The sequence below is a fragment of a genome, unplaced genomic scaffold, assembly GCF_019419815.1.
Source record: "Pyrus x bretschneideri cultivar Hongxiangsu unplaced genomic scaffold, Pyrus_bretschneideri_v1 Contig24, whole genome shotgun sequence".
NCBI classification, from domain to species: Eukaryota; Viridiplantae; Streptophyta; class Magnoliopsida; order Rosales; family Rosaceae; genus Pyrus; species Pyrus x bretschneideri.
The window spans coordinates 3,418,297-3,441,507 of record NW_025999546.1 but is presented as its reverse complement, the minus strand read 5'-3'; the positions used below and the strand labels follow the sequence as shown (position 1 = coordinate 3,441,507).

Genomic DNA, 23,211 nt, shown 5'->3' with positions numbered 1-23,211 from the left:
TCATCTCCAATCGAGATGGCCAAAGGGTCATAGGTCAAATATAGTCATTTGACAAAAAACTTATCTCCAATCGAATGGGTCAAAGGGTCATAGGCCAAACATAATTAATATATATTTTATTATTTAATTGAATTAATATGGTTAATTAAATTAAACTACCATATTAAAATAAAGTTTTCGGACAGATTTTAAGTGTCACTTGTCGCTAAATGAATAAGCCTCCGAATTTCTTATCTTTATATAATCTCAATAATTTTTCGAATAGGAAAAAATTATTGGAAGAGATAAGAGAATAGAATGTGAAGAATTAAAATAAAATGAGGTAATATAGTATGAAATGGTAAAAAATATGTGAGAAATGATATAGGAATGGCTTAGGTATTTATAGGGAAAAAATTAGATTTTTTTTTTAAATTCGTCCAAAAAATAAATATTCAAATGGGCTGGGCTCGTCAGGCTGACTAGTTGGCTGGAAATGGCCAGCTAGCTAGCCTGATTTGGTGGTTTTAGGCCGGTGGGGCCCACAAGCTCTTTGTCCTAGCCTTTGGTTGAAGACGATTTTCGTGTCATTTCGAGCTATTTTCAACCATTTGGCCAAGTAGGTTGGAGATGGCCTAAGTTTGGCATATTGGAAATACTTCAACAGCTGTTGGGAGATAATAGCGTAACTTGATGACTGCAACACTTGTTCTCTCGGCATTTTCCTATTTTGCCCTTTTAGGCTTTCATCCAATTTCAAATTCATACGTCCATCAATTTTTTCAATTTTCGTACAATGACTCACGTTTTCATACTAATGTCGTTTAGCTGTTAATCAATCCGTCAAATTGACCAGTAAGTGATGGTGTGGCAAGCGCGTAGCCTACACTTTGCTGACATGTTTGATTAGTCATATTTAGTTATATCGTTTTTCTTTATGTATCATATGTCTTAATTGTATAGACACAGCATCCTTGCAAAGCCTACGTTTCTGTGTGAATCCAATGTAAATAAGCAATTGGATCTCTTTCTGCCTATGCAAATAAACAGCCGCATTTCAGGAAATTTAGGGAGATGTTCAAATGAGATGCAATTAAGCCAAATTAATAAACACAGTCGACTTTAACTGGTATTATACTATGAAAATGATATCCGACACAACCTATAATGTGAAAACTCAAACAAGTTAAGGACACAAACTTACAACACTTAGCCAAAGGTTAGCTGCTACCAACGACAATGAGCCGCGCTGCATCAGCATCTGCATCGAGGTGTCTAAAATTTTAACATCTGAACTCGTTTGGCCTACGAACTGTAAGACTAAACTTATCAAAAATTACAAGTTAAGAGATTAAGCTCGTGAACCACAAATTTATACAAGTATTAAAATCACAATCCGATAAACATAATGACAAACTAACCCGTAAAAGTAGTAGAAGAAGAAGCCAAACCAGACTTCAAACAGTGCAACTTCTCCTCTCTTGCAAAACCAAAAGTACTCAAACTAACAATAGGTCTTAGTTCAATATTGAGCGAATGTTTTGTGAGAGCAGTGGCTTATGTTTTTATACTAAACATAGATTGCCCTATTAAAATCCTACAAGGAATACAAGACAAAATCCTTATACGAGTTCTAGTCTTAAGCTTATCAACATAGAGTTTCAATCCAAACCAAAGTCAAATTAACTCTCATAAACATATTAAGACTTCTCTATAGCAATCTGAGACAACAAGGATTATTACCAAACCGTATGAATCAGACTCATACTCTAACACGAATATCATACATCCCGGACTTCAACTTTTCCTCGATGCACACTCAATAACTGAGGTACTTGATCGATATATCTGGCCACATAACTCTCCAAGAAGCGCTTCTCTGACGGCACCAATACAGAACTCAAACTCACGTTTTCAATACCCTTTATCAATCCTTTCAGCAACAAAACTTTAACAACCAAGCAGCGCTGCATCTGAACTCGTTTGACCTACGAACATCATACATCCCAGACTTCAACTTTTCCTCGATACACACTCAATAACTGAGGTACTTGATCGATATATCTGGCCACATACCTCTCCAAGAACAACTTCTCTACAGGCACCACCACAGAACTCAAACTCACGTTTTCAATCCCCTTTATCAATCCTTTCAGCAACAAAACTTTAACAACCAAGCAGCGGGGGATGAGTCTCTTCTCCAAACTGTAACACATGACCTCTGGGGATTTGGCAATCATTACCGACGGCCACCCCATCTTATTTACTAAAAATTCCATTGCTAGCATTAGTTTCTTCTCCGACACAATCATACATACCGGGTGCCTCCTGAAAGCAGAGACAAGATCATCCTCAGACCATCCCCACCTCTTATAAACTTGGCGATTTCGATTACATGCAGACCTATTGCTACCACACAATGCTTTTATTGCCGGCACCGAAGTTGATTTTTGCAGATTAAAACCCAGTTGCTTAACCTCGTCCACAACTTTAACAATCTCTTCACGCTTTACCATTAAAACTTTTGGGTGATGAGCAAGCAACAGAGAAATGCAGGAATAGGGCATACCTGATTCTTTCAAAATCTCAATATTTGGGGCAACATTCTTGGAGTGGCCGTCCTTGAAAATCCGCGAGCCATGCTTGAAAACAGAAGCGACATTTTTCTTAGAAATCAAACTCCGAAGGAAATCATAAGTGGGTAGAATCCGGTTGTTCAAGCTCGTAGTCAAAAGCTTCGGTTGATACGCCAGAGATTTTGCAAGCTCCTCCTTTGAAACTCCAAGAGAAGTGAAAAACTCAAGCTTTGGCAAAATGGTCCTCTCAGGATGCAATTGGAAAAGTCTTGGGTATGACCTGACCATCTTCGAGATCTGGGTTGCAGAGAATCCATGGTTTCTGAGAAAGGACAAAAAGTAGTCTGGTCTTTCTGGAGAACGCAGCTTGACCCTCTTGGAGGCTGAAATTGCATCTTCTGGGGACAACCCACATGAGCTTATGAGGTAATTGACTGTGAAATCGTTGTGGTTTTCTGAAGTTTCAGAGGTGAAATGTCTGCAGAGTAGCAGCTGATGTTGAAGAGGAAAATGTGAGGGTTTTGGATCTCCAGAGACAAATCGTTTGAATGTGGAAGCAACTCTACTGGAACTGGAAGATTGAGAATAACCCAATCGGAGGGCGAGGACCTTCAATTTGGAGAGCGATACCATGTCCATAATAGTTAGATGATGAATTTCAAATTTTGAATTGGATGGAAACGCCCCCAAAACCCTTCCTGTTCTTCCGTTTAGTCTTTTGGGTTTTCGGTTTGCCTGGTGCTCTATTCACACATTTTTTTCACTTCGCACATCTTCTATTGGTGGATTGTGCTATTTATACACCATTTTTAACCGTCAACACAAACCTCTTAGTTTTAGATTGTTAGATCAAATAAATTTTAAAAAAAATCAAAAAATAGAAATTAACAAGAAGCGTGTGGGATGTAAAAATAAGTGTGTGTATAGTACGAACCAGGATCCTCGTCGGATCCATTCCCTAGGGATCACGCAATCGTGTCCGTTTATTGTATATCGTGCGACCAGTTTTCGTTAGGTACTATTTATATTTGAATTTTAAATTTTAAATGATTTATGACCGCACGATATACAGTGAACGGATACGATTGCGTGATCCCTAGGATCCCTAGGGAATGGATCCGGCGAGGATCCTGGTTCATATAGTACCTGATCTTCTCCAATTCGATTAAACAGTAAAAATTTGGGAGGAATGCACAACAGCTGTTTGTCTAACACAACAATAACAAAAAATGTTTAGTTTTATTACAAGCAGAGGAGTTGGATTACCAAACAAGGCCAAACAAACTAAACTGAGACTTTTCACACACCATTTGTTAAATTATTTTTTTTTCTTCAATTCATTCAATCCGACCTTAGTGTTGGCGAATAGCACTAACCCTCTTTTATTCAGATTAGCTTTTGCTTGCATGAGTCTAAGATCAATTCAACGGAATTGGATCCACTCCAGACCTTAGTGTCTTTACCAACCAAATAGGGTAAAGACGGTGCAAACAAAACAGTGTGGATACAATATTGATCATAATAAGATCCCTATGGCCTTGCAAAGTAGGCTAACACAAGGGAATCACAATGCAGAATAGTACTAACCACCCAACCATTGTCACTGAAAATAAGGCTAGCTACTTGTGGATAACAACTAGCATAGCAGAACAGGGATAAAGTCGCAGACAAAAGTTGATATATCAGACACTGATATCTTACACATCTTAAAATTTGATATATCAGACAAAAGTTTTGTCATTCCTTCATATCGATAGTAGATTAAATTGAAACCAAAGAAGTAACATAGGTGTGCATTCTACCGAAGGCAATTCCAGGATGAACAAGGTCAAGGACCATTGATCATATAGTTGAATGCACCACAATCACAGAGAGCAGAGCAGGTCAAATCTCAAGTTAATTTCAAATAAGAGAGTATCCGTATAACAAAAACACTAGACAGTGGAACGGGAAGACGAAAAAATGAATTTCATCTTTCTTCATCCATGACTACCAATTGAATTCATCTCTAGGAAAATATACTGAGCCAAAAGCTAGATGCTACCAATGTCAATGAGCAGTGCTGCATCTACGATACTACATCACAACTTCAACTTTTCCTTGATACACACTCAATAACCGAGGTACTTCATCTATATATCCGGCCACAAACTTCGCCAAGAAGAATTTCTCTGCAGGGAGGATTACAGAATACAAACTCACATATTCAATTTCCTTTATCAATCCTTTCAACATCAAAACTTTAACAACCGAACACCTTGGGAATTGGGATTATTCGCTTCTTCAAACTGGGCATTTGGCAATAACTCGTGCCGGCCATCCCATTTTGTTCACTAGAAATTCCATTACCTGCATCATTTTCTTCTCCGACTTGGTCATACAATGTGGGAACCGCTTGAAAGCAGAGAGAACATCGTCCTTTGACCAACCCCACCTCTTATAAGATTCACAACTATGATTCCATATGGACTTACTACACAAAGTATTTATTGCCATGACAGACGTTGATTTTTCCAGATTAAAGCCCATTTGCTTAACCTCATCCACAACTTTGCCGAAATTCTCAGGATTTCGTATTAAAGATCTAGGAAAATGAGCTAGCAACAGAGAAATACATGATTGGGGCATAGCTAGTTCTCTCAAAATCCCAATATTCGGCGCCAGATTCTTCGAATGGCCTTCCAAAAAAATCCGCGAGCCGTTCTTCAAAAAAGCAACAATTTTTTTCCCAGAAAGCAGATTCCCAAGGAAAAGGCAAGTGGGTTTTATCCGCTTCTGCAAGTTCACATCCAAAAGACCAGGAACGGAAGCAATAGTTTTTGCAAGCTCCTCCCTTGAAATTCCAACAGACATGAAAAACTCAAGCTTTGGCGAAAGTGTTTTTTCCGGATAGCCCATGAGAAGTTGCGGGCGTGATCTGATGAGCTTGGAGATCTGGGTTGCAGAGAATCCATGGCTTCTGAGAAATGACAGAACAGAGTCTGCTCTTTCGGGGGATCGCAACTTGACCCGCTTGGATGCTGCAATTGCACCTTCCGGAGACAACCCGCATGATTTTATGAGGTAATTGACTGTGAAATCGTGCTGGTTTTGTGAAATTTCTAAGACCGAGTGTCTGCAGAGTATCAGACTTCGAAGAGAAGAAACAAAAGGCGAGGGATTTAGACCTCCAAGCCCAACAACAAATCTTTTAGTTTTAGTTTTGGGAAACAGGTAGGCCTGGCAATTTCTGACACGACCCGATAACCCGACACGACACGACACGAAATTAACAGGTGTTTGGGTCGACACGATAACGAATCGGGTCTTATCGGGTAACCCGATAAGCACCTGTTAAGATAACGGGTTGGGTCGGGTATACACGTGGGTAAACACGATACACGATAAGCAGAATATTATTTTTATAATTTTATAACCCTAAAAAAATATTGTAATAATTATATACATTAATTTTACAATTTTATACCCCTAAAAATTATAATAAATATATATATATATATATATTAAATTTTATAAAAACTATAATGCATATTAATTAATAATTTAATATGCATGATCATGCATTTGTCAACTTGCCGTCCTTTTTGAAGAAAAAAAATGGAGGGAAAATGAAAATGTTAAGAAAAGTTGAAAATAAAACAAAAAAGTGAGGGAATTAGGGAAAGATGTTGGAGGGAAAAGTGAAAATGATAAGAAAAAGTTGAAAAGGAAACAAAAAAGAGAGGGAAAAATGAAAATTAATAGAAGTGGTGAGAAATTTTTTTTTTTTTTTTAAGTTATTAACTTTTTATCACACACATGACTGTCATAACATATCTCACTATTTTTATAATGAACACGTGACACGTGATGTATGTACTATTCCGTGTACCAGTCAATTATAATTTATACGCACAAAATAAATAGATTTAAATATATTTAATAAATATATATATATACACACACACACACACGGAACTTGATTGATGGCATACGAATTCTCCAAAACTAATTTCAACGATCCAAACCGTCAAAATTGTTTGTATATGCTTGGAGATCACATCAGCAAAAAATCACAAAAAAAAAACATTCAGAGATCAAGTAACGGGACAAAGCTTTTCAACGGTTATAAACGAAAAATCACTATTTAACGGTTATTTTAACTCCGATTTTGATGATTTTTTATAACTACACTTCTTGACCCTATATGAATACAATGAATGAATTCGATCTTCAATTTAAAATATTTACACAAGTGGATACCACAAAATCTTATGTTATACTTAATAAAAGTATAAATAAACTCTAAGTGTTAGTCAATCTATCGTTTTACGAATTCTCCAAAACTAATTTCAACGATCCAAACCGTCAAAATTGATTGTATATGTTTGGAGATCACATCAGCAAAAAATCACAAAAAAAAAAACATTCAAAGATCAAGTAACGGGACAAAGCTTTTCAACGGTTATAAACGAAAAATCAAGATTTAACGGTTATTTTAACTCCGATTTTGATGATTTTTTATAACTACACTCCTTGACCCTATATGAATACAATGAATGAATTCGATCTTCAATTTAAAATATTTACACAAGTGGATACCACAAAATCTTATGTTATACTTAATTAAAGTATAAATAAACTCTAAGTGTTAGTCAATCTATCATTTTACGAATTCTCCAAAACTAATTTCAACGATCAAAACCGTCAAAATTGTTTGTATATGCTTGGAGATCACATCAGCAAAAAATCACAAAAAAAAAAACATTCAAAGATCAAGTAACGGGACAAAGCTTTTCAACGGTTATAAACGAAAAATCAAGATTTAACGGTTATTTTAACTCCGATTTTGATGATTTTTTAACTACACTCCTTGACCCTATATGAATACAATGAATGAATTCGATCTTCAATTTAAAATATTTACACAAGTGGATACCACAAAATCTTATGTTATACTTAATAAAAGTATAAATAAACTCTAAGTGTTAGTCAATCTATCATTTTACGAATTCACCAAAACTAATTTCAACGATCAAAACCGTCAAAATTGTTTGTATATGCTTGGAGATCACATCAGCAAAAAATCACAAAAAAAAAACATTCAGAGATCAAGTAACGGGACAAAGCTTTTCGACGGTTATAAACGAAAAATCAAGATTTAACGGTTATTTTAACTCCGATTTTGATGATTTTTTATAACTACACTCCTTGACCCTATATGAATACAATGAATGAATTCGATCTTCAATTTAAAATATTTACACAAGTGGATACCACAAAATCTTATGTTATACTTAATAAAAGTATAAATAAACTCTAAGTGTTAGTCAATCTATCATTTTACGAATTCTCCAAAACTAATTTCAACGTTCCAAACCGTCAAAATTGTTTGTATATGCTTGGAGATCACATCAGCAAAAAATCACAAAAAAAAAACATTCAAAGATCAAGTAACGGGACAAAGCTTTTCAACGGTTATAAACGAAAAATCAAGATTTAACGGTTATTTTAACTCCGATTTTGATGATTTTTTATAATTACACTCCTTGACCCTATATGAATACAATGAATGAATTCGATCTTCAATTTAAAATATTTACACAAGTGGATACCACAAAATCTTATGTTATACTTAATAAAAGTATAAATAAACTCTAAGTGTTAGTCAATCTATCATTTTACGAATTCTCCAAAACTAATTTCAACGATCAAAACCGTCAAAATTGTTTGTATATGCTTGGAGATCACATCAGCAAAAAATCACAAAAAAAAAACATTCAGAGATCAAGTAACGGGACAAAGCTTTTCGACGGTTATAAACGAAAAATCAAGATTTAACGGTTATTTTAACTCCGATTTTGATGATTTTTTATAACTACACTCCTTGACCCTATATGAATACAATGAATGAATTCGATCTTCAATTTAAAATATTTACACTAGTGGAATTTATATACTTAATAAAAGTATTGAAGGCAATAGATCAAGCCAAAGTTCCAATACAATTTCATGATGTTCGATGTAAATTGAAGATTTTGTAAATGGAGGTGTAAACTTTTAAGAAAGACTTACAATTTTAAAAACAAAAACTCTTTATCCTTGCACATTTAATATTTGTAATAGATTAGTAGTGTATGTATTATTTTTTTTATTAGGCTTTCATTTTCGAGTGTAGATATAGTACTTGAACGAGAAATATTTTAATGTTTTCAAGTAATATTTATGTCGCAATGTGTGGTATGTGCAAATTGTAAAAAAATATATTTTTTTCTTAACGGGTCATAACGGGTCGGGTCACTTTACCCGTTGGGTAAAGTGACACGACCTGTTAAGGACCCGTTAAGATAACGGGTGTGACACGACACGACCCGTTAAGATAACAGGTGTTACACGAAAACGACATGAACACGACAGACACGACCCGTTTGCCAGGCCTAGAAACAGGGAATAACACAATCTGGCGGCCTTCAAGTTGAAGAGGCTTGCCATGTTAGAATTAGAGATGGGCAAGGGTTATAACAGATGGATAATCGCGGTTATTTATTTATGATCATTTAAATTTTTACTTATATAATTGTTTACCTGTTGGGTATTTGTATAAACGGGTATAATCATATCTATAACTGTTTATAAATGGTTAATCATACCCATAGCCGTATACCCATTTACCCATAACTGCATACATATTGACCTATAACTGCATACCCGTTTACTTTTTTTTTTTTACCCGTCTACCTATTTTTTTAACAACTTGAAAATTAAAAAGAAATTCGTCATAATTTTCTTTTTTCTAACTATTAAATACCGTTATAAGTAAATTTAACATGTATTTTTATATTAACGGCAATATTATTTATGAATATATGTGATGTCTCCTAATTATTTGACAGTCAATTTATTACAAGAATCATGCATGGTTGTAGGTTAATCATATATATATATATATATATATATATGTAAGTACGCATTAGTCTGCTAATAAGCATATATATATATATATATATATATGTAAGTACACATTAGTCGGCTAATAAGCTAATTTGATACATATTTGGATTTTTATTTAGAAATATATGTTCATCGATCCAAGCCATTTAATCGATTTCTAATTTTGGGGTCAAATATTTATTGAAAATTCGAGGCCAATTAAATATATATATATAAGTACGCATCATCTAATAATAACATGTTTCTAAATGCTTAAGGTAATCATTATCTTGAATTGGTCAAAGTTCCAAAAGACTCGAAAACAAAACTGTTGAACACTTTAATGCTTTAGCATATTCAATCACATATATTAAACATTAGCCCATCCTATCAACTATATTTTTCTCTCAAGTGAGGCATAAATGTGTGTGTGTGTGTGTGTGTATATATTATATGACCCTTTATAACCAAATATATCTCGGGATACTAAACCTAGTTAGAAACTAATTTTTTTTTTTTTTAGTTTTACATATATTAAAATAAACGGTTAAATGGGTACTCGTTTATAACCACGGATAATATCCATAACCACCCATTTAAATTTCACGGGTAAATGGTTATACCCATAACCGTTTATTTATCTAAATACTTACTCAAAACCATAATCGTCAAATTTAAATGGACGGATAACAGGGGTTACTGATAACCAATGGGTATTTGCCCATCCCTAGTAAGAATTTTCCTAACCAAGCCCATCGGGCCGTTGAAATTTTATCCAATGGCTACAATTATTATAACTTTTAGAGAGGCCCTCTGTTTGTAGCCGTTGGATAAAATGGCTCGATGACCTTGGTCAAGAGAATCTTCACCCTTTGCTCAGGAGAAGATCCTGATCCGCATGTTTTGATATGGGTCTAATGTATTGCATAGTCATAGGTAGGGTCTAATAAGTAGAACAATTAAAGTGTTCATAATTTGAAAACAAAATTGCATCAACTGTCGTTGAATGTTTTATCATGACTCTTCCAAAATTAACATGGAACTTTAAGTTAAACATCAAATCTCATCATTTCATAAAAAAAACTCTCATCTTTTTTAGTGTAAAATATATCATTGTATTAAAATAAAATAAAAAGTTATTCATCAAATCTCATCGTTTCATCAAAAACTCTATCCGACTCCTGTTTTGAATTTTCCTCGCGATTCCTACATATTAGTATCCAAATTTGAATTTGAATTTGCATGAAGTTATGAGAACTACAAGTAGTTTTACATGTTTTCGTTGAGTCGTTTACAACAGTAAGCTTCATTTTTGTTAGTATTTGTTACATGATTCGCAAGCATTATACATTGATTGTCTTATGTAAGTAATTGCTCAAGAGGCTTTTGACATTGATTGTGTTAGCTTCAGGGGATTTTAATATTACCAAGATGGAGGACTACATCTTACTGTTAGAATCATATAAAATTATTTATTCCACCAGATAGGTAGTTACAATACGATAGGTAGTTTAGCTTGTACAAGTACTTATATGGCAGGTAGTTCAGACTATAAAAGTACTTATATAATATGTAACAACCCGTCCCGGAATTTACGTAAGAAAATGGGTATTTTTGTATTTTCACTAAGTTTGGGGGATACTTTCCATTTTAAAAATTGTTTTTGAGCCTTAATTGGTGAGCCCAAGGGGCCCACCCCCTGTTTTTGTCCCCCGGTTCCTTCCCTTTCCCTTTTCTTTTCTTTTTTTTCTGAAAAGTCTTCTCCTCTCTTCTCTCTTTCTTCCTCCGTGCTCTCTCTTTCCCCCTCCTCTCGGTGCTCTTTTCTCCGAGCAGAACACACCCACACACACACACACACACACCCATGCCCACACCTATAGCTCTTTTCGAACCCCATGGTTGTGTTTTGGACGTCAAATCACGAAGAAACCACCTCGGAGACATTTCCCAGTTTTCCGGCGAGCACCGTCCCTTTCGAGGCGATTTCCGGCCAAACCACGGCGAGTTGGCCGGCGTGCGAGGTATCAATCTCTTCGTCTCGCTGAGTACTACAACTTTCCTTTTTGTTTCACCTAATTTCATTGAGTATTGAAGAAGTTATGCTCATTTGAATCTTACCCAGTTTCCGGCGGACACCGGTGGCTTCCAAGCTGTTTTCCGGCCAACTCCGGCCACAATGACGGGAACCAAGGGTATATTTCGATTCCTTACCTTCGGGGCTTCAATTTGGTATATTGAATGACATGTTTTGGTTGAGTTTTGAGCTCCAACGGAGCTTGGGAATTCTCCGGCCGAAATCCGGCCTTCTCCCTCATTGGACTCCGGCGAACACCCAAGGCCTTTGGGCCTTTTCTGCCAAGCCCAAAACCTGGGCAGCCCAACCCAACACCCTTTGTAATTAGGCCTTTGGGCCGTTTGAGTCAACGGTCAAAGTTGACTTTGACCTCGGGTTGACTTTTTCGGTTTTCGTGCGGGACCCCCCTAGGCTAACTTCGACGTCCTGAACCCGTTTCTGATGTCTGTTTTCCCAAATTCAATCGTTTGAGTAGAGTTTGACTAAATGTACCATTTATGTGCTTAGGGGCAATTATCGATGGCGTTTCCTTCTTCGCTAGATGACGTGGCTTTTCGACGGCGAAGTACTGTGAGTGGACCCCTTCTAAAAATGCATGTTTTGATAGTAGAAAAGCATACATGAAAAGCATGATTTGATGATTATGTTTTATGAAACGTTTTACGAGATAACATGCTTACTGAGGCTAGTTTGAATTATTACTATTTTTCCTATAACCCATGTTCTTATAGAATATCTGATGGATGACGATATGATATTTAGAACATGTTTAGAACACCTCTTTATAGTATAGATGATGGATGACTTTATACTATGAAGTTGATTTTCAATATATGTATGTTCACTGGTTTTGTACTTACCTAGTGGTCCTTTCCGCTACGGGACGTAGGGATAGATCCGGTCGGTCCCGGGCGACGGTTTGGTGTTGGCATAGGGCCTGGAGTGTGTTTTCCTCTGACTGTCTGCTTAGAGACGGGGAGCCGGCACGGGGCCTGAAGTGTATTTTCCTCTGACTGTGTGCTCAGAGACGGGGAGCCGGCATGGGGCCTGAAGTGTTATATCGGACATTCACTAGTGTTTATTATTTATGCGAATTATGATTTGAGATATTGCACAACATGCTAGGTTTCGGAAAACCTATGTTTATCATTATATATAAGTGTTTTCATAAAACCTGGGGGTTAGTATGTTGATAAATGCTTTATTATATATATATCAACTTGGTCCACTCATGTTTGTTTTGCGCCCCCTTCAGGACTTAGAATCGAGGCATACAATCCCGACGTCCAGGCACATTCGCATCGGCATCTTCGAGTCCTCTTGGTGTAGGACCCACTCCTTGGTTTCATTCAATTTTATATTATTTTCTTTTAGTGTTCTAGATTAGTGGTGTGCTCTGAACACGGTCCTTATTTGCATATTCATTATTCTTTTATATTTTTAAGCCTTATTTATCCTTTGTTTTCAGCATTTGCATTCAATAAATGGCTTTCGTCACCTTCGGGTGTCGGCCAGCACGTGCCTATCCTGGTATTCGGGGAATATCGGGGTCGGGGCGTGTCATAATAGGTAGTTCAGATTATAAAAGATCAGTTGAAATCTAAGTTTATGCCGACTAATATTATAATATGATAGGTAGTTTAGCTTGTACAAGTACTTATATGACATGTAGTTTAGACTGTAAAAGTACTTACATGATAGGTAGTTTAAAAGGTAAAAGATCAGCTAAAATCTGGGTTTATACCAACTAATAGGGTACCTGAATTGAAAAAAAAAATAGAAAAATAATATAACTAATAGCGAGGCCCCCAAGAGATTTATAGGTGTCCAAAATTTTGGAAATGCCCTAAATTAATTTTAGGAAATATGTGGTGCGAATAGAATGACTCTAACTTTGGCTTATAGCACACATTTTTTTGTGAAAAAAAATTGAAATTTTTAGCTTTAAGAAATATTTTGGATTGGAGTTAAGGAAAATATTGCAAAACCGTTGGATGTGATCCTACCAATTATTAGGTCTTGAAACTATTTTTAATTGATTCTTAAAGTGAGAAAATAGAAAAATATCTTTAAATTTAGGTTTTAAATCATTGATTACAAGTCTTTAAAAATGAATTATAATATATTTTGCACGGAAAAAATATATTTTGAAAAACATGAATATGATAGTTTGTTGTCATGGTAAGAGAAATAAAAGAAACTTTAACAAAATAAAAAATAAAAATAAAAAACTGAAAAAAAAAATTGAAAAGGGAGGGATCGGTAATAGCATAGCGACGTTTTCTTCTATCCGTCGCTATCTTTTTAGCGATTATTCCCAAGAAGTATAGCTCGCAAAGTACCGATCGTATCATTTTCTATGTTTTTTTTCTTTTTCCATTGAATAGCTATAGTAGAGTAAAATAGTAATCACAATGCAAAATATCAACCTAACAACAAAAAGTGCTGACACTTGGAGTCCTATTCATGAACCTAAATAAAAAAATAAAATAAAATAAAAACTAAAAATTGGACTAATCTAATTGTTAGGCCATAAAATTGAGAAATGGATCCTGCATTGTGATTCCCATCGTGTCATGGAAGTTATGGGTTAGATATCCAAACCCAGACATGCTGCAAACTTCGATAGAAAGAGGGAAAGAAGAGGTAGAAATCTCTTGGAATATTATTTTATCCCCAACTGTGTATTCCCTGATCATGTTTTTAGACGTCGTTTCCATGATCAATACTTTGTGCAAAAAAAGGATGTTTTTCATGTTCTAGGTCTTCTTTCTAAGCAAAAAAATTATTGTTGCCTTGCGAATGCTTGCATATGGAACATCTACAGATCAAGTGAATGAGATAACGAGGATGGAAAAATCAACTCTTCTGGAGTACCTCATGCGATTTTCCTCTGCAATCGAAGCCCTTTATACCACTGACTACATCCGGAAACCTACGCTAAGGGACCTGCAAAGGCTGCTGAGGAAGGGTGAGATGCGATGCTTCCCTAGCATGATTGGAAGCATCGACTGCATGCACTGGACCTGGAAAAACTGTCCAAGTGCATGGCAAGGAGCGTATGGCGACAAAAAATGAGCCAAAAGTATCATTTTGGATGCGGTGGCTTCATTTGATACATGGATTTGGCATGCATTTCTTTGGAGTTCCAGGAGCTCAAAATGACCTAAATGTCCTTGCCTAATCTCTAGTCTTCCACGAAATGCTGCAAGGCAAATCACCCAGAGTCACATACTCAGTCAATGGCCATACATACGAAGGGCCGTACTACCTTGCACATGACATTTACCCAAGGTGGACAACTTTTGTCAAAACAGTCTCACATCCACAAAGTGAAAAAGAAAAACACTTTGCAAAATGTCAAGAAGGGTGTAGGAAGGATATGGATCGTTGTTTTGATATCCTGCGAGCTCGTTGGGCGATTGTCAGGTCAACAGCCAAAATGTTTGATGTCGAGGCTCTTTGATCCATCATGATGACGTGTATCATTCTCCACAACACGATTGTGGAAGATGAGTATGTTTATGATGTCGTCGATGAATACGAGCTAGACACAATGAATAACTCAAGAACACGTATCTATTGTGCTCATGATGCCACCGAAGATTCTGTGCAACACGAGCCATTAGAACGGGATGGATGTTACAATCAATTGATCGTTGAGCGGTACACTTCAATGTAAGAGCCATACTGGCACTATACCCGTCAAACTAACTTGATTGAGCACCTGTGGGGATTGCAACAAGGTCAAGATAATTAAAAGGAGTTTGTGGTGGAAGAATAAAGTTCTTAGCTTATTTAGTGTAATTTTTTTAAGTTTATTTAGTGAGTTTATGTAATTTTATGCGGTGTGTTTTGTTAATAAGTTTATTTGGTTAGTTTATGTATTTTTTTTTTCGTGTGTTTTTTTTTTAAGTTTATTTGCTGTGTTTAAATAAAGTACTACAATATTTAAGAAATTACATCTATTACTAAAAATAAATAAAAAATTACATAATGTACTACAAATAAATAAAAAATTACATAGAGTACTAAAAATAAATAAAAAGTTACATAAAGTCCTAAAAAAAAGACAAAATTATATAAAGTACTAAAAATTAAAACGAAATTAAATAAAGTACTACAAATAAATACGAAATTATACAAAGTATGTGGAGCTAGGATATGTGCTACTAGGATCTTTGTTGTTATGATCTGTGGAGCTATGATACGTGGAGCTAGGATCAGTGTAGCTAGAACCCCTTCGAGTTGTTTCTGTGTCTCTTGCACACCTTCTTTGCACCACGTCTCTTTTTTTCCGATGTCCAAAAATATTTTGAATTATGAGACAGTTTTACAAGAGGCTTATTCATAGTGTCACGATCTGCTTGAGCCATTCTTTCTTCTCTAAGCATCTCGTTTTCTCGATTAAGTGATTCTCTAATCATCTCATTTTCTCGATTAACTATTTCTCTTTGTCTCTCAGCCTCTGCATCACGTCTCTCAGTAGCTGCTAATATTGCTGCAATAGCAGCAACTTTTTCCTCATCTCTAGCCGCTTCCCGCGCCATGTTCAGTTCACCTTAGTGCACAAGTTCGTCCATGTATTTTGTGTAGTCATTTTTGGAAGAACTCTTTTTTTTCTTTGCCGTCTTCTTACCTTGAGGCCTTAGGGACCGACGAGTCGCCTAGGTCTCCAGCACTTCTTCGGGCGTCTCTTTCGGCACCTCTTCAAATATGTCTTCTTCCTGTGCGGTCGTGTCTTGTTCTGGCAAACTGTGTAGAGAGACGCCGTGTATAACAACTTCTGGACCTGTTGGCACAATTCTGTATCTGGGACAATTTTTTACAACTTCCCAACATTCTCATCGCCGAATGATTTGTTGTGATTCTTCACATTGTAAAATGTTTGTGCTTGTAGTGCCTATAAAATGTGGGATAAGACAACATTATAAAACTCAGGTGTAACACAAATAAATAAATTAAAATATTGATGCAGGTGGGATACATATAAATAAATAAAAATATTATCATCTGATCTGCTAAACTCCTCCCACTACTCAGATTAATGGAAGCTTGAGATAGAGCGCTTTTCCAACAAATAAAGGATATGTTGAGTTTTTTCCAACGACCTTGAAGACCTTGACTACTTCTGGCGCATTTTACAAGCCTAACGCAAAACACTTCTGTAATACTACTCCACATTTCTCACAACTCCATCTCATTACCCGTAATTGGGTCATGAGTAACTTGAACCCAGCATTGACACAACGTAACATCTTTGATGGTCTTTCACGTAGCCATTTTTTTCACACAAAAGGTATATGAAAGCTTTGGTAGAAAGTTTTGAAAATATTGAAATGTGGTGTAAGGTTGAAGATGATGGTTAGGTATTTATAAGAAAAAATAAATTTTTTTTTAAAAAAAAAATCTATATTTTTTCTGTATTTTTAACAATTTTAAAAAAAAAATTATTAATTTTTTATTAAGTAAATTAATTTGAACCGTTGGATTTGAAAAAGGTTCAAATCCAACAGCCTATAAGTATGACATGTGGCCAACGGTCATAATTCTAACTGTTGGAGTTTTTTTTTTTTTTTTTAGCCTGAAAATCATGGACCGTTGATATTTGGATTGAATGGCCCAGAACACGCCACATCATCTAGCCGTTTGATTTCAAATTCAAAATTTTTTGATCGTTGGAAATCCACCAGTCCATGACTGGCCACGTGGCCTTCTCATCAGACAGGTGAGTGCACCTGCACATGTGGGCCCCGTCTCTGTTTTCTTGTCGGCGACGGACACCTAGTTGCACGTGCTTCCCACGCACCTGGCACAAAAAAAAATTAAAATGGCCCGTTAAGTCATGCTAGCGTCAACATGACGTCACATAGACCGGGTCTTGGCTTAGCACGTTCTAGACCGGCCTATGGGCTGTTAGCCGACCTATAGGTATGGGCTGGAGGGGATTGATTGGGTGCCGGGCCATTTTGGCTGCTGGGTGCCAGCCTAATCCATCCCAGTGGACTTGCTCTTAGGCTTTGACAAAAAAAATAAAAAAATAAAAATTACGAACTTTCTATGGGCTTCGCTTTGAGGACTTATATGGTGACAAACCGATATGGTAGCATCTTGTATCAATAAAATAAATATGTGTAAGGTTTTATTTACATATTCTTGTTTCTGTGACACAGGATGTCATGTGACGATGTATTCATACCATGTAAGTTGGCCTCCTGCACATAACTCAAAAGAGCAACGTAGATGATGATATCGTAATCAAATATTAATGTCATCTTAACAACGTTACATTGACGTACTAATACCAAGTATCGACTCATATCAAGAAATTTCTATTGAGTATCAATGTCGTTATCGTGGCATGGATATTCAATTGGGATATAGAAAGATCCAAAAGAAGCAGTCTATAGAAAGACTCTCTTCCTTGTATTGTAAGTTCTAATAAACACACGAGACCTGATATAGCAGCTAGATAAGGCCTCAACTCATTAAATACCTAGCTCCAGAGGAGTGTCACATTTTCTGACGAAGGCAACAGCAGATATGAATTACCTTTGAAGAATTAGAAAGTTAGTGTGACACAGATCAACTTACCACGAATAACATAAATAAAAAAATACAGAAGAAGAAAGTTTCATTGGGAAATTTGAGCTCGTTTCGGGTTTTCGATTACCTTTGAAGAAATGCACCAGAAAAATTGTGGAATAGATTGTAACTTTGAGTACCAAGTTGTTGATTGCAAACAAGGAAGACAAAGGATACCAAGCAATAGACATCAAGCACCCAACGACAAAAGAGTTTATGTGGTTCAGTCTCTATTTACGACCAAAAATTAGGCGAACTGGGATGTGCACTCGCTGTAGAGAAAGTATAACTTCACAGCATGAACAAACTGATGCAAATATAATGAATCCGGCATCCACATTGTCCGTGACATAAGTAATGAGGTTACAGTGTTCCATCCTTCACATGCAGAAATGACTTGATTCTAGTCCCTGACGAACACAATTTACAGCCACACCGGATTCATTCTTTTTTAAGCTAAGGCGAGTGCTAAGAAAACAGCGCAGGGGATTCATAACAACACAATGACACTTATCTAGGTTACGGCCACTGAAAAAGTCTAGCTACTAGAGGGCAATTACTAACAGACGAAACTAAACTACAGACTAAACTGAATCCCATAAGAAGCAAGTAAATGTGTGTTTTCTATCAAAACCAATTTTGAGACCAACCAAATTTAAGAACCAACAACACACCTCGGACTGCAGGTCAACCCCTTCGGATATGATGGTATATATAACTACAGCAACTAGTTAGTAGAGTAGAAGATGAACAAATGTTATTTCTCTTTGATCGTGACTAACAACCGAGCATAAGTAAACCAATACCAAAAAGTTGGCTTTTACCTCTCCTGACCAGCCAATGTCATACATCCTGGATTTCAACTTTCCCCCGATACACACTAAGTAATCCAGGTACTTCATCTATATATCTGGCCACAAACCTCTCCAAGAAGCCTTTCTCCGTATAGCTCATCAGAGAACACAAACTCACATTTTCGATTTCCTTTATCAATCCTTTCAACAACAAAACCTTAACAACCGAACACCTCGGGATAATTCTCTTCTCCAAACTGTAACTCACAATAGTCGGACATTTGACAATTGATCTTTGCGGCCATCCCATCTTGTTCACTAAAAAATCCATAACCTGCATTATTTTCTTCTCCGACTTAGTCATACAACGCGGGAACCGCTTGAAAGTAGAGAGAACATCATCCTCTGACCAACCCCACCTCTTGTAAGCTTCACAATTACGACTCCATATGGACTTACTATTACCACTAGATAATGCTTTTATTGCTGCAACAGACCTTGATTTTTCCATATCAAATCCCATTTGCTTAACCTCATCCATAACTTTAGCAAAATTCTCAGGCTTTTGTGTTAAAGTTCTAGGAAAATAAGCCAGCAACAAAGAAATACATGATTGGGGCATACCGAATTCTCTCAAAATCTCAATATTTGGCGCCACATTCTTTGAATGGCCTTCCGAGAAAATCCGCAGGCCGCCGTTCTTCAATAAAACAACGAAGTTCTTCTCAGAAAGCAGGTTCCTAAGGAAATGGCAAGTTGGTAGAATCCGTTTCTCCAAGCTTGTGACCAAAAGAAGCGTTTCATATGCCAGAGTTTTTGCAAGGTCCTCCCTTGAAACTCCAAGAGAAACGAAAAACTCAATCTTTGGCAAAAGGGTTTTCTCCGGATTACAACTGAGAAGTCCTGGGCAAGACCTGACAATCTTGGAGATATTGGTTGCAGAGACTCCATGGCTTCTGAGAAAGGACAAAACGGAGTCTGCTCTTTCGGGGGATCGCAACTTGACCCGCTTAGAAGCTGAAATTGCACCTTGTGGAGACAACCCACATGAATTTATGAGGTAATTGACTGTGAAATCGTGGTGGTTTTTTGAGATTTCTGAGGTGAAACGTCTGCAAAGTATCTCGTTTTGAAGAGTAAAATGTGAGGGTTTTACATCTCCAACAACAAATCTTGTAGTTTTGGAAAATAGTGAATACCCCAATCTGCCGGCCTCCAGGTTGCAGAGGGCTGCCATGTTAGACGGCGCCGGCACTGACCAATTTCAGGTGGAAAATCCAAAACTTCGGGGGCTCTGTAGAAATTTATTGGCAAACTTTTGGGCTTGGGTTGGGAGAGCTTTAATTCGTCTGCTAAATATTAAATTTTGGGCTTTAGCAGCACTATTGTAGTCTATGACCAACTCTAATGTCTGAATTCAACCACAAGTGGGTGGTGAGGTATATTGCCCTTATATCACGGTATTTGAATTTTGTTGATTTTTTAATTTAATATATAATTTAACAAATTTAACGTTTGACAAAAAAAAAAAATTTGAAATTCAAACTTACATATTTGTCTACAAAAAAATAAAATTAACCTCTATAAATAGTGGATGTCACTCAACCCTGCATACCTAAATTTCAACACCTAAAATGTATTAATTGTTATGGACTGATTTGAACCTTAATTATTTTTGTAATGATTTTTTTTTTAACTATTTGCAACATCATCACATGATGACATACTCAGTTAACACTAGTGTTTTAATCCTAATTTCATTAAAAGTATGATTATGTAAATTTTAATAGACGATGTGTAATATTTTATAGATAGTTTCGTTGTTGCGGAGCACTGAGTGGAACTCATGCTACAGTAAACGACCCTAGTACATTGCCAATCAGCTCAATCATTTTTCCCCAAAAGAAACCAAACAGTGGCCACAAGCACTGCACTGCTTTTTTGTTAAGACAAGGTCTACTTCCTTACGTTGCCACCCCATCTTCAGTAAATGGTATGTAGCCTGGTAAACGGGTCGTGTTTGTCTTGTTCGTATCGATTTCGTATAACATCTGTTATCTTAACAGATTGTGTCGTGTCACACCCGTTATCTTAACTGATCTTTAACAGGTTGGGTCACTTTACTCGACCTGTTATAACCCATTTAGAAAAATATATTTTTTCTTAAATTTGCACATACCACACATTTCCACATAAATATTACTTCAAAACATTAAAACACATTTGTCATTTAAGTATTACATCTACACTCGAAAATAAGGATCTAATAAACAAACGTTCATACACTACTAGTCTATTATAAAATATTAAATGTGCAAGGATATGCAAAATGAAAAAGTTTTTGTTTTCAAGGTTGTGAAGCCTTTCTCAAAAGTTTAAACCTTGCCAATGGAACTCAAGGCTTGCATGTTATTCCTTTTACAAAATCCTCAACTTTCATTGATCATCACGACATAAGATTTTGTGGTATCCACTAGTGTAAATATTTTAAATTAAAGATCGAATTCATTCATTGTATTCATATATGGTCAAGGAGTGTAGCTGTAAAAAATCATCAAAATTAGAGTTAAAATAATCGTTAAATCGTGATTTTTCGTTCATAACCGTTGAAAAGTTTTGTCCTGTTACTTGATCTTTGAATATTTTTGTTTGCAATTTTTAGCGTATGCGATCTCAATGGATATACAAACATGTTTGACAGTTGGATCGTTGAAACTAATTTCGTAGAATGCGTATTCCATCAAAACAATAAATTCACTAACACTTAAGAATTTATTCATACTTTCATTAAGTATAACATAAGATTTTGTGGTATCCACTAGTGTAAATATTTTAAATTGAAGATCGAGTTCATTCATTGTATTCATTTAGGGTCAAGGAGTGTAACTGTAAAAAAATCATCAAAATCGGAGTTAAAATAACCGTTAAATGGTGATTTTTTGTTGATAACCGTTAAAACGTTTTGTCCCGTTATTTGATCTCTGAATGTTTGTTTTTTGCGATTTTTGGCGTATGCGATTTTGAAGCATATACAAACAAGTTTGATAGTTGGATTATTGAAATTAGTTTTCGTAGCATGCATATCTCATCAAAACGATAGATTCACCAACACTTAGAGTTTATTTATACTTTCATTAAGTATAACATAATATTTTGTGGTATCCAGTAGTGTAAATATTTTAAATTGAAGATGGAATTCATTCATTGTATTTATATAGGATCAATGAGTGTAGCTGTAAAAAAATCATCAAATCGGAGTTAAAATAACCGTTAAATCGTGATTTTTCGTTTATAACCGCTGAAATTTTTTGTCCCATTACTTGATCCTTGAATGTTTGTTTTTTGGAATTTTTGGCATATGCGATATCGAAGTATATACAGACATGTTTGACGGTTGGATCATTGAAACTAATTTCGTAGAATGTGTATCCCATCAAAACGATAGATTCACTAACATTTCAGAGTTTATTTATACTTTCATTAAGTATAACATAAGATTTTATGGTATCCAGTAGTGTAAATATTTTAAATTAAAGATCGAGTTCGTTCATTGTATTCATATAGGGTCAAGGAGTGTAGTCGTAAAAAATCATTAAAATCGAAGTTAAAATAACTGTTAAATCGTGATTTTTTTATCATAATTGTCGAAAATTTTTATCTCGTTACTTGATCTCTGAATGTTTTCTTTTTGCAATTTTTAGCTGATGTGATCTCGAAGCATATACAAACAAGTTTGACGGTTGGATCATTGAAATTAGTTTCGTAAAATTTGTATCCCATCAAGTTCAATGATATGTATATATTTATTAAGTAGATTTAAATTTATTTATTTTGTACGTATAACACTTAAGAAATTGAATGATATGTATATTTAAGCCGATCCAATGGTCACCAATTTTTAATATATATATATATATATATATATATATAATTATTATAGTTTTTAGTGGTATAAAATTGTTAAATTAATATATATAATTATTATAGTATTTTTTTTAGGGTCATAAAATTATAAAATTAATATTTTTCTTATCATGTATCATGTTACACACGTGTATGCCCGAACCAACAAGTTATCTTAACAGATACTTATCGGGTTACCCGATAACGACCTGATTCGTTATTATGTCGACCCAAACACCTGTTAATTTCGTGTCATGTCGTGTCGGGTTGTCGAGTCGTGTCAGAAATTACCAGGCCTAATGGTACTTATGTAAAAGTTAAAAAAAAAAAAAAATAGTGTATGGATAAATTTTGCTAGCATAGGCAGATAGGCTTGTCTTCTTCAACTTTA

General features: G+C 35.6%; 3 protein-coding genes across 3 annotated transcripts; all 3 read right to left on the bottom strand.

Annotated features, from left to right (window-relative positions):
* Positions 1–1,330: 1,330 nt before the first annotated feature.
* Positions 1,331–3,310, bottom strand: LOC103952081 (transcription termination factor MTERF2, chloroplastic-like). Its single transcript, XM_018648630.2, has one exon. The coding sequence runs from the start codon at positions 3,192–3,194 to the stop codon at positions 1,977–1,979; it is 1,218 nt and encodes a 405-aa protein (XP_018504146.2). The 5' UTR covers positions 3,195–3,310; the 3' UTR covers positions 1,331–1,976.
* Positions 3,311–4,035: 725 nt separating this feature from the next.
* LOC103952168 lies at positions 4,036–16,088 on the bottom strand. Its single transcript, XM_009363716.2, has 2 exons — positions 15,984–16,088; positions 4,036–5,774 (listed from the first exon to the last, which is right to left on the bottom strand). Exons 1-2 carry the CDS (start codon positions 16,086–16,088, stop codon positions 4,839–4,841), a joined length of 1,041 nt encoding a protein of 346 aa, XP_009361991.2. The 3' UTR covers positions 4,036–4,838.
* Positions 16,089–18,061: 1,973 nt separating this feature from the next.
* Positions 18,062–20,295, bottom strand: LOC103952167 (transcription termination factor MTERF15, mitochondrial-like). The gene has a single exon (XM_018648634.2). It carries the CDS (start codon positions 20,152–20,154, stop codon positions 18,967–18,969), a length of 1,188 nt encoding a protein of 395 aa, XP_018504150.2. The 5' UTR covers positions 20,155–20,295; the 3' UTR covers positions 18,062–18,966.
* Positions 20,296–23,211: the final 2,916 nt, after the last annotated feature.

Bases quoted from the DNA above. Each gene is read 5' to 3' on its own strand.
- LOC103952081 (XM_018648630.2), bottom strand. From the start codon at position 3,194: ATGGACATGGTATCGCTCTCCAAATTGAAGGTCCTCGCCCTCCGATTG.
- LOC103952168 (XM_009363716.2), bottom strand. From the start codon at position 16,088: ATGGCGCGGGAAGCGGCTAGAGATGAGGAAAAAGTTGCTGCTATTGCA. The intron at 5,775-15,983 runs GTTAATCGAGAA...AGAAATTGCCAG, and splicing joins CTGAGAGACAAAGAGAAATA to GCCTACCTGTTTCCCAAAAC.
- LOC103952167 (XM_018648634.2), bottom strand. From the start codon at position 20,154: ATGGCAGCCCTCTGCAACCTGGAGGCCGGCAGATTGGGGTATTCACTA.